The 17,456-nt window shown below is 42.3% G+C and overlaps 1 protein-coding gene and 1 long non-coding RNA gene across 2 annotated transcripts; one reads left to right on the top strand and one right to left on the bottom strand.

The window, feature by feature from the left end:
• Positions 1-2,855: 2,855 nt before the first annotated feature.
• On the bottom strand, positions 2,856-3,390 carry LOC121709244. The gene is made up of 3 exons (XR_006031879.1): positions 3,272-3,390; positions 3,079-3,197; positions 2,856-2,998 (listed from the first exon to the last, which is right to left on the bottom strand). It is a non-coding gene; the product is annotated as an uncharacterized LOC121709244 (long non-coding RNA).
• A 12,267-nt stretch (positions 3,391-15,657) lies between these two features.
• On the top strand, positions 15,658-16,667 carry LOC121709231 (odorant receptor 131-2-like). The gene has a single exon (XM_042092454.1). The coding sequence runs from the start codon at positions 15,658-15,660 to the stop codon at positions 16,621-16,623; it is 966 nt and encodes a 321-aa protein (XP_041948388.1). The 3' UTR covers positions 16,624-16,667.
• The last annotated feature ends 789 nt before the right edge of the window (positions 16,668-17,456 follow it).

The raw sequence follows: 17,456 nt of genomic DNA, 5'->3' as shown, positions 1-17,456 counted from the left end.
TGTTTTTGTTTAAAAATACATAAAAAATAAATAAATAAATAAATAACATTATGCTGATACCTTTTGCTTTTCCCAAATACAATGTAGCCTACAGGTGTAAGTGACCTTTCATCAATCCAGTTGCAATGGATGAACTGTGATGAACTGCCCTACTTGTGATTGTTTAGAGATTTTAAATGTTTTATAACAATGCTACATCTTCTTTGGCTATTCTACAATCTATTCACCTTTTCAGCACCAGTAGGGTACTTTCTGTGCAGCCGCACACACACACTCAGGCATGCCAAACAAGCATACACAAAAGTTTCAAGAGTGGGGGATGGAGTAAAATATGGAGACAAATTGAAGTGTGATTTATTTTCGCGGAACGGATGTACAGGACTGAGCGGCGGTCATATTTTGTACCGCTATGCGGTACATCTAGTTTCTTATGGGTTCAGCAATGAAAGGTTGCCCACATAAAGTGAAATGACTTGGGCCTATAGTCAAGGGTTATTTCATATAGCAAAATATTTCAACACAGTAGAGTGGATACATTAAAAGGAAATCTTACAGGTAACCTGGTTAGTCTATATTTTGTGTTCCCATATTTATAAAATATTTATAAAACATTTCGGTCTATCTGATATTCACTCTAAACAGTTGAATTAGCCAATGCTAAATGGCTAAGGAACATGGCATTTGCCCTCCTGATCATTTCCAACTATCCAAGAATTTTTTAATGTTATTTTAACCTGCTATTTTTTAATCACTAGACCACTAAGGGATAGATGTTATCCTCTGAAAGCAGGACATCTTCATATATAGACCTTAGCTGCAGACTGCTCAATTATTTGCTTTTGTTTTATGTTTCATCAATCATAAAGTAAGCTAATGCCAGCCAAAACATACCTAAAAAAATGTAAATGTCTTGCCTAGAATTTTATCCATTTCAATGTAAATCTGAACCTTTCAATTGTAGTATAATGTTGTCCGATCTGTTTACAGTTGAACAATCATATGCAACTTCAAGCCCATGACTAGTTCATACAGGAAACTCTGTGTGACGCTGCTAATTGGTCGTAACGCCAGTCCCGTTTCTTTTGCCAGGGTATATATTGTAACGTCAGTGTCTTCCGGACTGAGTGCTATCCTCCCAGAATGCAATGTGTGTGAATGCTAGATTGTGTATGTGTGTTGTATGTGACTACCATGTTTGTGTATTGTGCTTGTTTTAGTGACTTCCCTTGTGTTTCCTGTGCATTGTTGTCTGAGTGTGTGATCCCCGCTTCTGCTGAATAAACCTTTGAGAGGACAACTGTGAGTCTCATCAATCGTTACAATATATATACTGCTCAAAAAAATTAAGGGAACACTTCAAAAAATGTGTTTTAACAATTGTGGAAAACTGTAAGTGTTCCCTTGAGCAGTGTGTGTATATATATAATATATTTTCGCGGTCAGATGTCAGACTCACGCAGCTTCTTTGAGATGCGAGCGTTAAATTGCTTGGTATTTGCAGTTATACTTGCATTTCTTACCACGATGTCTGTGCATCAAGAAGAAGCTTCAGAACTTGACGAGTCGGCCTCAGACAAGATCAGACGGAAACCAAGGATCCCAAATCTCGTCCATAGATTCTTCTCCTCTACACTGCCGCAGCCAGAGGATCCCCCGGTAAAGACTCGCCAGAGCCAACGTCTGGCAAGTCCAAGTATGTCTTCTCGGATTGGCCTGTGTCCAAAATTCTTGAGGATCTATTCCACCGAAACATTTCCCCTCCACCAGGTCTCTCTCATGAAGACTGTGACGACCCTCTGCTCCCCCTGCTGTCTGTGTAGAGGCCTATGCATCGACTGTGGGGTGGTTAATTGACTGATTGCACCTGGAGTGGGTGTGGTCTATATAAGCCTGAAGATCAGCCTCACTGAGGCTGGGACTTTTTCCCGACATTCTGACTCTTGCACTCACACACACATCGAGACTTTCATTCACCACATCCACACACTCAACATCCACTCATTTGCACACACACTTTTCTCTTTCCCATGTGCTCACACATCCATTCTTCCAAACTCTACTCCGTCATTGCCGGCATTTCCATCTTTGCAACTGCAACCAGTAGCCCCATCATATCCCCTAGACACAGTTTACCTGTTAGTAAATAAACTTAAGTAGTGAAATTGCATTTTTTTTTGTGACTTGGATCTCAGGCACAGAGGGTCAGGACTGTATAGGTGATGAAGGGTGACCAAGGGGAGGGTGTATCCTGAGTATTTTTTTTTTTTTTTATTCTTTTTTTTTATTGAAATTGCATTTGGTGTTGGCCTCCATTTCATGTTTGCTGCCCACACGAGCCTGGGCCGTAACAAAGACATTTTTATTCTTACACATAAGCCTCTTAACTGCGATGGCAGTGTATGAGAATGTTCACCACAAGTGTCCAGTGGTGACTGTCACAAACAGGTCCAATGAGGACATCATAGACCATGGGGTTGAGCTGAAAAGATGAGCAGACACACATGAGCACCTGTGCATTGCAATCACCTAGCCTGGGTTTTCCCATGCTGCCTTGCACGTGATTTTATTCACGCTGCTAGGCAGCTGGGATTCCATGGATTTCGTTTTCACCTCAACAAAGGAACCAATCACAGAACGGAGGGGGGACAGCAAGACGATGACGACACACCAAAGCGGTTATGAGCGACCAAAAAACGGTAGCGCCCAAAAAACAGCTCTGGGCATTCGTAAACCACGTTTCAAATACGAGAAAATGAATGTGTAGTTCCCAGACCTCATCTCAATGAGATGAGGTCTGACGTTAGCCAGGCTAGCAATCACCCATTTATTCTAACATATTTTGACAATTCTGACCTTATTTAGTTCCCTGTATGACCCTTGCCATACAGCAGTCATTTGGAACCACATTCCAAAACACATTTGAGTCCACATAGAAGGCTTTCTTGTCCAGTTGTCCTCTGACCTTCTCCAAAGAGCACTGGATGAAAGCGTTCATCACCTTAAAGAACACATGTGTGGAATTACATTTTCACATCAGCAATATGTAAGCATTCAAGGACATCTGACACATGCATTTACCTCACTTTCAACCTCCTTTCCTGGGGCCAGATTGCTCAGATCCCTGGAGAAGATTTTATAAGGCCCCACCTTGCTCCACAGCACACCCTGCCGTTTCCCAGACCAGATCTCGTCCATCACTGACATTTAGAAGGGGTTAGGCATTTGGCATGGAGAAAAAACACAAATTAGAATACAACTAATATATACTTACATTCCTCTGGGGAGACACCGAGGGCTGAGAGGCACTGAGGAATGGCAGATGGAGGGGTCATTGGGGTGGGGTCAGGCTGAGGACCAGCGGACGGGAGAGACTGAGGACTGGTGGATGGAGGGATTTGGTCAGGCTGAGGAGCAGCGGACGGGAGGGACTGAGGACTGGTGGATGGAAGGATTTGGTCAGGCTGAGGACTGGCAGACAAGGGGGACTGAGGACTGGTGGATGGAGGGATTGGCTCAGGCTGTGGACTGGAGACTAACTTACGGGGGATCTGTGGCTGGGGCTCAATAAACTTTTTGAGTTGGTCCAGATTTATTTTTTTGATTTCTCTCCCATTGGAGGCCAGCAGGTCCACACTTTTGCCCTCAATACCTGTGACTGTGGCCCCAGGAGCTCACTCCATCTTCCCTCCCTTCCGCTGCTCCTCGCGGATGTTCTTCCGGAGGACTTTGTCCCCAACCTGAAATTGGTCATCCATTCCCACAGACAATTTCCTCTTCCTCACGCGGTCTTAGGAAGCCTTTCTATTTGCCCTCATCTTAGGATAGACCTCCCTTTGCACAGCTGCAATGTGAGGACATGGTTTCTCCGTAGCCACTAGGGCCTCCACTGCCGTGGCTTATCTGCAAAAGTATGACAATAACTTTGTGAGAAACAAACTGGTTACTGGTTGCCAAATCTATTCCAAGTGCAAGAGAAAAAAAACGCTCCTACATGCCACTTGTCTGGTATCAGGAGGATAACGAGCCTCCCTCCCGTATAGTGAATAAAATGGGGCGTATTTTGTTGTGCACTGCTTTTTGGTGCAAAGCCCAAAAACTGTGGGCTTGATGTATAGTAAAGGTCCCAATTATGTGGATGATCCTTCACCATTTTCCTCAAGGCTCTGAAATTGAAAACAATTGTTATAAAACACATTATGACATGATATAAGATGAAATAAGTCCATATTCACCCTTGAATGGTTCCATTCACCGTCTCCACCAAGCCATTTGTTTGTGGGTGGTATGGTGAACACAGACCCCTATTTATCTCAAGCTGCTCACACAAGCTAAAGTTGATCTAGGAACATTCATTGAATGAGACAAAAAGTAGTGTCTCTTCTGGAAAATGTTGGCCAAAATACAGTCATACACAATGTTCACAACTTACTTTATTGACAAACTCTTTCCCCCTGTCTGTGAGGATGCGTTTGGGTGCACCATGGCGGTAAAAAAAAATCCATGATGCGCTCCGCCACCAACTCTGCCTTTCTTGCCTGAATAGGGTACCTCAACCCATTTAGTCATGTAGTCCATCATGACACATGGGGCCCTGAATAGGGTACCTCAACCCATTTAGTCATGTAGTCCATCATGACACATGGGGCCCTGAATAGGGTACCTCAACCCATTTGGTCATGTGGTCTATCATGACACATGGGGCCCTGAATAGGGTACACCTCAACCCATTTGGTCATGTAGTCTATCATGACACTCATGTGGGTGTGGCCCCGGTTTGTGGCTGCCAGCTTTCCATGGTCCATTCCTACCAGTTCAAATGGTTCGGACACCTGAATTGTAAAGCACGGATCAACAATAACATTTTGTTTTATTGAAAATTGCTTAAGGATGTGAGCATTCACCTCTATCGGATTATACTGCGTTTTGTCCTTTATGGTGTAGGCCCTCTTCATTTGACACTCCTCACACTGGACAGTCTAACAAAGACATGAAGTCAGCGTCACATGGACATAACATTCACAGACATCTGGTCCAATAGACCTCTGAAGTTTGCCTACAAAAAAGAACCAAATCGGCCATCTTTGCCCATATAAGGAGATCTATTTGTTAATTGAAGCTAACTACCTATGGCAAGTGTCACGACTACCTGGCTCTCAGTAGCAATGACATACGTTAGACCGGCACATCCGGGAACTTGACTCGTGACAAACGTTCCCGCCCCTTTCGGGGGGAAAACAAACAACCCCTCTCATTAACTCCAACGCAAATTAGGGTCAATAAACGTAATTCGTACAGAAATCGCAGGAGTAAATAATAACAAAAAATACCACAAATCAATATGACCACTCAATACATAACCACTTTGCCGGTCGTTGACCGTGAAAGATACCTACAAAAGCTTAATTCAGTTAATATAAAAACATGTCCCTTCAGTCTCCCGAGTACGAAGTGGTGCAACAACCCCACTCAGTGACCAGAAATATACGGTCTTCTCTTCTTTTTCTTTTTACAATTTTCTTCTATGAGGATTTTTTTTGAGGACATGGTAGGCAAAAGAAACTCGAGGGGTTCTTAGCTGTGTGGTTGGTACATCTACCGGTTCACTCTGGCTTGTTCTGAGGGAATGTTTTCCCCTCAAAAGGGGCATGGCGCAAACAACCTGCTCTGTGTGACGCGGGTCCGGTTGTAAGTATAGGGGAGACCACACCGTTTGTTAGTTAAATCAAAAATAATTTATTAAAACATTAAGTTATACGATGAAACACTTATTATGTTATCAAGTCAGTCAATGAAAAGCAAGAGAAAGCTAATCAAAAGTGTAGTGCAGATCAGTAAAGTGTAGACTGTGTAATGCAAAAAGGCAAAAAGGATGGTGCTGCCGCCAGCATGGAGGCCAGAGCAAAGCCCAGTGGAGCAGAGCAGACGCACCGCGCAGAGCAGAGCCAAGCAGAGCTGTGCATGGCAGAGAGCCAACAACTGGCAGGAGATGTTTTTAAACAGTCCCGCCAATCAGCTGTTGTCTAGACCAGATGGACTGAACATAGACAGCTCCCCCTTCAGACTGGGGGGAGAGAGACCGCCCAAACATTATATCAAATCTAAGTGTGCCGCCTTCACGTACCGGAGATCTCACTCAAAGGCAGTGGACAAAAGTGTGTTCAAGAAAATGTCTGCATTTCAGACTTTTTCATCCCAGCGAGAGTTTAGCAGGTGCGATAATTAAAAATCCCCATGCTATTCTCCTCAAATCGCCAGATGTCAAAGATGGCACCTTTTTTGTAGGCGAACTTCAGAGGTCTATAACACTTACCCATTTGGAAATGTTCTCCTTCATGTCAGGCCACCAACATCTTTGCAGGATTGCATGGAGAGTGCAGTCCACACCACAGTGAGCCCCATGACCACTGGCATGGAAATGGATGGGCTGTTTGCCTCTTCTGGGCTGCAAAGAACTTTTGCATAATGGTGCTGCTGCTCATCCGGTTTCCTTCTACAGAAGTATAACAGTTCCCATCTAAGATGTGCACTGCATTATCATTGGAAATAGCATTTCAAACATTGACATAATGAAATAAAGTGCTGTTTGACTTGCCTCGTACTTCATAGGTGTCCGCTCTCCGCTTCAGGACATACCGTTGTTCCTTGGTGAAACCAGGGGTGTATACGTTCTTCAGCTTGAAGTTAAGAATTTCTTCTGCTTTTTTGGGGATCCATTTCTCTGTGTACTTCTGAATTTAACACTCAATTTCTATGAATAGCCACTCGCTACACACCTTCTTCTTCTTCTGTTGAGTTTTATGGCAGTTTACAATCAGGTGTATTACCGCCATCTGCTGGACTGAGGTGCAGTTCATTTTGGGTTTTTTAAAGAAACACAATAAATCATAAAATAAACAAAATAAAATGAAATAAAAATAAAATATAGGAAAACAAAAATAATCAAACAAACAAAACAAAAAGTTCTAAATCCTACTTGTTAACTGCGTGTCCTGGTAACCGCCCTTTTCATTTTTTCTCTTTCCCTAGAAAATCTTGTACACCTTAAAAGGACATGCTCCACATCTTCTCTCTCTCCACAAACCTCACAATTCCCAGTTGGATGTTTCTTAATGATAAATAAATTGCTGTTTAAACCTGTGTGACCTATTCGTAATCTGTTAAACCAAACCTCCTCCTGTCTATTTGTGTAACTATTCCTTTTCCTTGATATTTCTTGTTTCAGTTTGTATAAATGTCTACCCCTTCTCTCCTTATCCCACTCAGATTGCCACATTGCATTCACTTTTTGTTTGATTATTACCTTTATCTCTGACTTACTGAGTGGAATGTTTATTTGAATTTCCTCTTCTTTTGTTGCTTCTTTTGCAAGTTTATCAGCTTGTTCATTCCCTTCTACTCCTTTGTGTGCGGGGACCCATACAAACTGCACTGTTCTTCCCTGTTGATTAATTATAAACACCATTTGATTAATTTCATTCAGGAGGTCCTGTCTGCATGCTGATTCACCATTCTGAATAGATGTTAGTGATGACATAGAGTCAGAGCAGATAACCGCTTTAGGGAGCCTAGCCTCTTCTAGCCATTGCAATGCAATGATAATGGCTGCCATTTCAGCAGCAAAGATAGATATATGATCAGTAGTTCGCTTTTTGATATACATCTCAGATTCAGGAATATACACCCCAATTCCAGTCTTACCCTCAGAATCCCTTGATGCGTCTGTATATATTTTTGCAGTGTTGTAACACATAATCTCTAGATACTGCCCTACCTCATCCTTTGTTTCTATGATTACGCTAGGAGAACATAACAACCAAGGTGGGGTTATTGCCAGAGGCAAGGTCTTGCTACAATGTATATTCTCTATTTCCAACTGACTTGCTAATCTGTTGGGATCCCAACCAAAGCTACAGATCTGCGATCTCCCATATTCCCAACACTCATTTAGGACTTCCTTGGTAGGGTGTGATGCATTATGTCCTTTTAAATTGACCCAATAAGCCATACACAATTTCAGGCGCCTGAGGTTTAATGGCATTTCTTCTGTCTCTACTTGTAGCGCTGGCACAGGGGATGTTCTAAACGCCCCACTACATATTCTTAGACTTTTAGCCTGCATTCTGTCCAGTTCTTTGATTTGTGTCTTTGATGCAGATTGGTACACAATACATCCATAATCAAATACTGATCTAATCAGAGCAATATAAACTCTTTTAAGGGACGTTCCTGAAGCTCCCCAGTTGTACCCTGCTAAACATGTCAATACATTATTTCCCTTTTTGCATTTCTCTAAACGTTAGCTTCACATCAAGCCACACTCCCAGGTACCTAACAGTATTAACTTGCTTTAATTGTTGTCCATATAGCTTTAGTTCTATGGTAGGGTTATTCCTTTTCTTTGAAAAACAGATAACTTGTGTCTTTTCCACTGATAAATGAAAGCCCCATTCAAATGGACATTTTTCAACCTTGTTAATAGCTAGCTGCATCTTAGCTGTAATGTTTTCAATATTGCGCCCTCTTATCCACAAAGCTCCATCATCAGCATATAATGCTCTGTTTATTCTCATATCTTCGATTGATTCAAATATATCATTAATCATTATGTTGAAAAACACTGGACTGCACACACTGCCCTGAGGTGTCCCATTTTCTATAGAATATGTCTTGGAAAAATTAACCCCAACTCTGACTTCTATTGTTCTGTCTTTTAAAAAGTCCCTAATCCAATTGAACATCTTCCCACCAATGTTCATCCTATTCAGCTTGATCAGTAGCCCTTCCTTCCATAGCATATCATATGCTTTCTCTATGTCAAATAATGTGGCCAGAACTGCTTCTTTGTTATTTTGTGCTTTCCTTATCAAATTCTCCATGCAAACAACAGGGTCCATTGTTGTTCGTCCACTACGGAACCCGCTCTGGTGTTTGGAGAGTAGATCTTTCTTTTCAACCTCATACATTAACCTCCTAACAACCATTCTTTCCATCAGTTTACATAAATTAGATGTTAACGCAATTGGTCTATAGCTTTTAACTTCAGTTCTGTCCTTTCCTGGTTTCCCAATAGGAATCACTACAAAGTGTGCTACACACCTTCATGGTTTCTGGCCCCTTTTATACTTGCTGTTGTGTGTGTGATGACCGTAACGACGTAATTGATTGCCTGCTCACGTGGTTAGGAACGTGTGGTGATTTAGTGACGAGAGACACCTGGAGAGGAGCATGGTGCTTGGAGGGGGAGAGGGCAGACGACGGAAGACGGGCAGAGATGGAAGTTGGCGTGGACATAGTTAGGGCCCGTCCCATTTCTCCCCCCTTAAAACTTCCACTTGGTTTTGATTGCCCTCAACATTAAAGCCCCCTCGACAAGGGAAGTGGAGGTGAAGATCTTTCCCTATGAATTGGGACACCACTATATGTGGCCCTTAGTGTGCTCCTATGCACAGGACATTTGAAGTGATGCCATTGAACTGAATCAGAAGACAAGATTCAACGTGGGACGCTATATTTTTTGGTAACTTTTTTTGTGGGTATCTGGGATGCCGGTGCCCGCGGACTGAACGTGCCATACGGGAGGGTCTCGAAGGCTGCCGGACAAGGGAAGTGTCGATTGTTTTAACCGTGTTTCATGAATTGTGTGCGTGTGTGTGTGTGGGAGGGGAGGGACAGGACAACTACTATGATTGAGTATTGGAAATCGCGGGTGGTTCTTTGGGGATGTTTTAGAATGTGTTGATTATTTAGATGTAGGCATTTGAGCAATGGCATTAGAAATATTGCTTCTTTTCATAAATCCAAGGAACTTATTATAGCTGTTTGACAGAGAGATCATGCGTTTTCAGGCCAGGGTAACCAGTGGATTTAGACCCATTGATTCAGAATCTGTGCACTGCTTGGTGAAATTTATGACAAATCCTTGGAACCGGATAGGGCAGAGGTGTATTTATGCAGGTTTACGGCTCCTACACACAGTTCCGTGCGTTGCAGTGCTGGAGACGCATCCCATTCACTTTACATGGGCTCACGTCATCCGTTGCCGAACTGAATTGTGGATCCGTTGCGTCACGTTTCTCCCATCGCTCGCGTTGAGAAGTTCAGCTGTTGCTGTACCGCCACACGGCACCGGCCAATCAAGCCAATCGACAGATGGCACCAACCAATCAAATTACGGTTATACTTCAAGTCATTTGCATAGCTACCGTTGGGAACACCCACTGGCATGCGTTGACGGAACGCAACAGTGTGTAGGAGCGGTTACTCAAGTGAGTTTGAAACATGATTCTGTTGATGCAGGTGAAAAGCTGAGATATGAGAATGGCCACAACAAGTTTAGACAGCAGCCTCTCATTCAGTTCCACCTTAAACATCTGCTGATGCACCAGGGCAGAGCCTTCACTGGACTGATTAGTCATAGCCATGTGCTAAACATATAGCATTTAGAATTTACCAAGTAGTTGAACGTATAGCAACATTTTGGTAATAATGCAGTTGATAGGTTGTTGCTTCAGCCGTCTGGCATACAATAAAGTTGGTTAAAGGAAATTCATTCTGTAAATATATCAAACACACTTAAACAAGAAAAAAACACTCAGATCAAAGTCCGACTGCTTTGAGTCCGTATGTTTAGTCACTTGATCAATATACAGATTCAATATGTGTTTTTCTAAATGGTGTGAAACACATACAGATACAGATATACTTAATTTAACACACAAGGCTGGTGGTAAATGTTGCTACTGAAAGAAGTAGCTCAACAAAACAACCAAAAATAAAAATGGTTCAGATCAATGTTTTAATGTTCGGGAATCTGATGGGAATCTTCGGGAATCTGCTGAAGGGAAGAAGCTAGACATGAGACTTGTGTTGTCAGTGATGGTAGAGTGGGTAGATTGTTCAGCATCCTGATTGCTTGGTGGATGAAGCTACTTGCAAGTCTGGTGGTGCGGGAGCGGAGGCTCCTGTACCTCTTTCCAGAGGGCAGGAGGCTGAACAGTTAGTGGGCAGGGTGGGTTGTGTCCTTGACAATCATTAGTGCTTTGCGGGTGGTGTAAATGTCCTGCAGGGAGGGGAGTGGTGCTCCAATGATCCTCTTAGCTGTGTTAACAATGCGCTGGAGGGTCTTCCTGTTCTGATCTGTCCAGCTTCCGCCCCACACTGTGATGCTGCTGGACACGATGCTCTCGATGGTCCCTCTGTAGAATTATTATACATGCATTTATATTATTATATATATATATTATTATATTATGTTATCCCCCAAAGATAACAGTCAACAGCAGTAGCACATTTGACAAGCAAATGAGCTAGTTTGCTGTGGGGTATGTGTTGAGGAGGAGAATTCAATAGTTCTGAAAAGTGATGTTATTTGGAAGACATATGCCTCTGATGAGCTGAGCTGTCCCCAGTCCAGGACAAGAAGAGAACACCAGTTTCAATTTCAGTGAAGTGAACCTCCAGAATTCGGGTTGCTGTGTCCCAGTCCTTGTTATAAGCATCTGTGATGTAATTGCTGGTGTCACAATTCCACCCTTTATGGTCACATGTTGTCAATCCCTCCCCATCCCCCAGAGTCAATGGCAGGGATGGGGAATGTATGACAGAGAGGGACAACATTTTTTGATATTGTCCATATGAACTTTTTGTATAAACAAAAAAATATCCAGATTCCTGAGTGCTAGACATATTTTATCAGTACAATGGACTCTGACATATCATTCAATGATGGCACAAAAGTGAACAGTAGTGCGACAACCAAAATTCACGTTTGAAGTGCATTTTTACTTTACAGCACATCGCTTCACCATTTCACCATCAGTAGCCAGGCCCCACCCCCCTAGATCTTCTTTTAGGGAGATCTAGTCTGGAACACCATGGGCTGTATTTTGCACACTGGCGCATGGCGTAAAACTCGTTTTCCACCCGCGCAAAGTTTAATTCGGTATTTTGCACGTTTATTTTTTAAACAATGCGCCCAGGGGTGTGGCAATTAACAACCTAGGGAGGGGCCTGGTGCATTGTCTAAAAATCGCTATTGTACACCTGGTCAGAAGTCTATGGCGAGTTGTTTATATGTTATTTTAAGAGCGCATTGTCAACAGTCATATTGGCAGGTGCACGCACCATCCTTCTATCATTCATGAACGCACACCAGCGCACGTCCATGCAAAACATTACAAATTGCATAATTACAATGGGAACCATAATTAGAATGGAAGCGTTAGCGTTAAATTCTGTCAGGAAGACTCAATGCTACGTCACTCATTCATTCATTACTTCCGACCAATCACCAGTCTGCATCAGCCTTTATAATCACTTTACTTTGCACCTGCCTGTTGCTTTCAGGTGCCGATTTTCGATGTTCCGTATCCATGCACGGAAACAAAAAAAACCATACCACCAGGCTAACACATACTGGCCAACACATACTGTTGACTTGCGCCAGCCTAGCACCTGCGAACTCCGCAACTAGAAGGACTGGATGAAATGTGTTGAAAACTCTACTGATAAATATCACGCTAACTTGGAAATGAGGTCCTATGTCCAAAATCCTGAACCACCCCTTTAAGCTCCTGTATTGTCATGAGTGGGTTGAGCTTTTTGTACGATAGCTTTTCTTTTGCCACTGTGTAAGCTGTTCTGAACAAGACTGTTTTTTTTTTTGAGTAAATTGGACTGTATATCAAGGAAAGTGTTTGGGAGGGTGTCTTTCTCTTTCGACTATTTCCACTGACCTTGTGTGGGCCTGGCTGTCCTTATGTTTCTGTATCTCCTTTCATAGCCTCTTTGCTTCAGAGCTAGTAACATCACCCTTGATCCATTCTTCTGCAAGGTGTAAACCCAGTCCCTTTTCTGAGGGTAGCAAGGTTTTTGCTTTTCTACACACTAAACACCCTAATTTTCCTGCCTTAATTCCTCGGGGTGTTGCTATCTCTTCTTTCTGGCTCGCCAAATGCTGTGTTAGATTTTCAGTCTTGGGCCAGAATTTAAATCCGAATATCTTGTCAACAACGTAACAAAAATACACCATTATGAACCCAAAATGTATCTAAAAAAGGCGGCAATGAGTCTGGCTTCCGTGCAAAAATGGTTCATTGTTGCCAGAAAAACACCGACAGCATAAACCAGAGTGCAATCCAAGGATACTCTTTGTTTCCTTTTTATGAAGCAGTGCTTAAGAAATTGAGTAGCTTAAGCCAACAGCGATGCAAGCACATCCTCCAATACTCCACTCCTCATCAGCTTCAACTGAAACCCCCCTTCAGATTCCCATGAATGCCACGTTGTTTCTGTGTTCTCGTCTTCATCTGGGATGTTGCTATTAGGTTCTGAAGGAGAACTGTATCACAGCATGAGATGCTTTGGAAGGCATGTTGTGGAATGTGTTTGTGTACACTATCAAGCAGCATTTGTGTGTTTGCATGATATATACAGAGGCAAAGCTAGTCTAAATTATAATTGGTGGCCCCACTGTAGATTTGGACCCCATCCCATTGGTGTGGTCCCGGTCACATGGCCCCACCAAGTAAGAAAGATAAGAACATACATGCGCACACACACACAAATTTAACAGAAAGAGACACACATACCTGCCTTTATATCTTCCATCAAGAAGAGTTGCAACTGAGTGTGATGGCTTGGATTCCATGTCTTCAGTTTGTTCTTTGAGGAGAAGCTTCATAGCCTGGGAATACCCATACAAGCATTTTGCGATTTGGTACGCGTTTAATGCATCATTTTCAGCTTAATTTTACTGCTAGTTGTTGTAAGTCAACAAACCTTTTCTAGACCCACATACGCAGCTGAGGAGCTCATCAATTCTTAAAACAGAGCCAGTGCTATGAGGGACTTCTCAAGTATTCCCCACTGGTTTGCTGTTAATGTTGCTGGCAGGTCATACTTGTCATACAGAGGGTCCTTTTCTGTCATGTAGAAAGTGCTGTTCCACCTCATTGTAACATCTTGCTGCAGGCGCTTGGGTGGCATATTGAGTTTAACTGGAAAGCGTGCAGGAGGCGAATACTTGAAGTGACCGGCATATTTTCTCTTGATCGCCAGTGCGTTGTTTACACTGCACTGTGCTAACAGTCTCTAGTTCACGACTAGTTGAAGGGTATGCGCAAAGAACCCCACACTGGCAACTCCCAGGCGATCCATTGCCTTTACAACATAGCTGGCATTATCTCTTACAACTACATGAACTTTGCTCTTCTTGATTTTCCGTGCGTTTAGCACTTGTTCCTTTGCAGCAAAGATTGGTGATTGATTGATTCCCTTGTGTTTGAACCATTATATTGTTTTGCTAGTAGAACCAGAGACTTTCTAATGAGGAGACACAGCACTCAAATAATCTCCCCTAGAAATGTATGGGGTTAGTTTGTAACATTGCATGTTCACAAAGCAAAAAGGTCTGCTGGAGACACGGAGCAGACGCCTTAAAAGCCTGTGCACACCTGCTGGTGTGCTGTGTTACCCTAAGGAGCCGGCCATGCCCACAAGCACACTTGAATAGGGGAGACAAAACAGAAACAAACAGTATGCCTAGCAGGCCATCACACACACACACACACACACAGACAGGTGTTTCCTCACAACCACGTAGGCCCTAGTATTTACAACCCTGTAATTAGAGCCAAGCTGCTCCTGATTAGAGAGCATTTGGAGAGCTTGAGAGTATGCGTCCTGACAGACTAAAACTGCTTCACCCTATAGACCCTTTCAACAAGGTAAACACAAACAATGCTTGAACGTTCTATTTGGGCCCCAATCTACTTCCTCTGCATTAAGATAACATATGGAATGTTAAAAAGGAAGTCTTGTGGGGCCAACTATGATGCTGATAATGGAACTCTCTTGAAAGGGTCCATAATACAATAGATGTAGCAGTGTCACAGTGACATCTGATCCTCCTAAAAAATCCATCAAACAAGTTTGCTGCAGTTTAGCAATGGTTGAGTAATTTAGTTATGCAGAGAAAGATCAGACACTACTGTATCTTTATTTAGCATGCCAGTAAGCATAGAGTTTGAAAAGTTTTAATGACCAAGAGCAGAAGCTTAACATGTGAAGCATCTGTCTCTCACAGTCTCCCTGTACCACCTATGTGCATCACTGTATGCTTTAAAACAACATGAAAACACACACAGTCTTAAACAACACAGTTATTGCAGATAATGTAGATAGTAGGGAGTAGAAGGAACGTAGCTAAAGCTTAATGTCAAATCATGGCATACTGTATGATGGATGAATGATGTTTATTATTAAGACCATCCACTAATAGTCCAATACTAGTAACTTCTGATAGGGGTGGGGTAGAGAACATGTGACCTTACAGGCTGGGATTATGACACCAGCATTTACATCACAGTTGCTTATAACAATAACTGGGACAAATCAATCCGAAGTCTGGAGGTTCACTTCACTGAAAGGATGACGTGGATTAGGAACAGCACAGCTCATCAGAAGCATATGTCTTCCAAATGACTTCACTTTTCTGAATGATGTTTCTGAATGGGTTTTTGGTTTATGTCTCTGTGTAAAGTCTGATTGTTTGTTTTCTTGGGTACATGCAACAACCTGTACCGCACATACTGTATGTATGTCTGTGATATATGTTTACCTTTAAATTCTCAATGATATATATATGTGTAGCACATGATGGCCATGCCTAACCAGTCCAGTGAAGGCTCTTCTCTAGTACATCAGCAGATGTTTAAGGTGGAAATGAATGAAGGTCCGCTGTCTAAACTTGTTGTGGCCATTCTTATGTCCATGCTCTTCACCTGCATCAACAGCATCATGTTTCACACTCTCTTGAGTAAGCCTGTGTTTAGAGAGCTGCCTCGCTATATCCTCTTTGCCCACATGCTCTGTAATGATAGTGTTCAGTTAATGATCTCCATGTTGCTCTATGTTTTGTCTATGAATTTACAACTGGTTCCAAAAGCCATATGTGCACTTCTGTTAGTGGTGACGGAGACAACTTTCCGCAACGCTGCATTGAACCTGGCTGTGATGTCACTTGAACGCTACGTGGCTATTTGTTTTCCACTACGGCATAGTGAGATGGTGACCCGAAAAACTGCAGGCATTTCTATTGTGTTCATCTGGTTCTTCAGTTCGACAAACCTTTTGATAGATATAATTTATGCACTGGTAGTCAATCCAGCATCTTTTAAAGATCCTATGTTCTGTACTCGACAGAGGTTTTTTCTGTCAGCATGGCAAGTCGATGTGTATCAGGGCTTCAGTTACTTCTTCTTTGTGGTTGTAACAGGCATCTTGTTTTTCACTTATGTCAATGTTGTGGTTGCAGCTCGATCTGCCTCAGCTGAAAAAGAATCTGCCAAGAAGGCTCATAAGACCATACTGCTTCACCTTGTTCAGTTAGTTCTCTGTGTTAACACATTTGTTTATATAAGCATAGAGAGAGCCCTTGCCATGACCAGCAGCACTCGTCTGTTCATGGACCTGCGCTACCTGAACTTTCTCTTTGTTCTCATTCTGCCTCGGTGTCTGAGCCCCCTGATCTACGGCTTGAGAGACGAAGCTATACGACCCTTATTCTTCTATTATGTCAGGTGTGGAACCCAAAAGGTCAAGCCCTCTGTAACAGCACACTGAGAAAACCAGGCAGAATTGTACAGAAAACAGCCCCAGAAAATAAAAGCGGATTAGTATCATGTTTTAAAATGAACATTTTTGTTATACTGTATTTTTTTTTATAACTTGAACATGTTTCATAATGAAATATGAACATGTCATCACAATAATATGTGAAAATATTTTGAGACGTTATACCAAACACACTTCTTGTCGTGAAATAATGTGAAAATATCACAGAATGTGTAATATTGCACATTAACATTAATTCATGATATTTTTGATTTCATATTTCATGATGACATTTTATTTTAGCAATCATTTTTAGAATTTGGTTAGAATAGAGAACATTTTCAGCAGATTAACATTTTCAAGAGCTCTTTCAGATCTAATATTGACTTGATGGGGAATATGTAAGCTTTCTGGAATGGTTGTACTGAATTCGTTGTGTTTGTGCATGCTTGGGTATCCAATGATGTATGTAGTCAATGATGAATGAGCATAAACACTGTAAAGCAGCGCTGCTTGTGTCTTTGCAATTAACCAAATATATCCATAAAACAAGGAATATCCATATGTATGTCTGTGTTCTTCACATGTCTCCACGTCTGACTGATTTGGCAGGTGTAGTTCAGAGGACACAAGTAAGTGCAGTGTTAAATATGGCGTTGTTTGGATGTGAAATGCAATAAATTACGTTTCAGTTCTTTTTAGTCAGCGCCACTCACAATTCATTGTTCATCCAGTGTTTGCCAGAATGGCAAAAATGTTGCCGTTGATGTGCGTGGCAAGTGACCGTGCACTCGTGCCGGCCCCGGTGTCAGCTCAGTTGACATGGAATTAAAATATCACCA

The sequence above is a fragment of the Alosa sapidissima genome, chromosome 5, assembly GCF_018492685.1.
Source record: "Alosa sapidissima isolate fAloSap1 chromosome 5, fAloSap1.pri, whole genome shotgun sequence".
NCBI lineage: Eukaryota > Metazoa > Chordata > Actinopteri > Clupeiformes > Clupeidae > Alosa > Alosa sapidissima.
The sequence above is the reverse complement of the archived record's forward strand: the minus strand, read 5'-3'. Positions and strand labels throughout refer to the sequence as shown.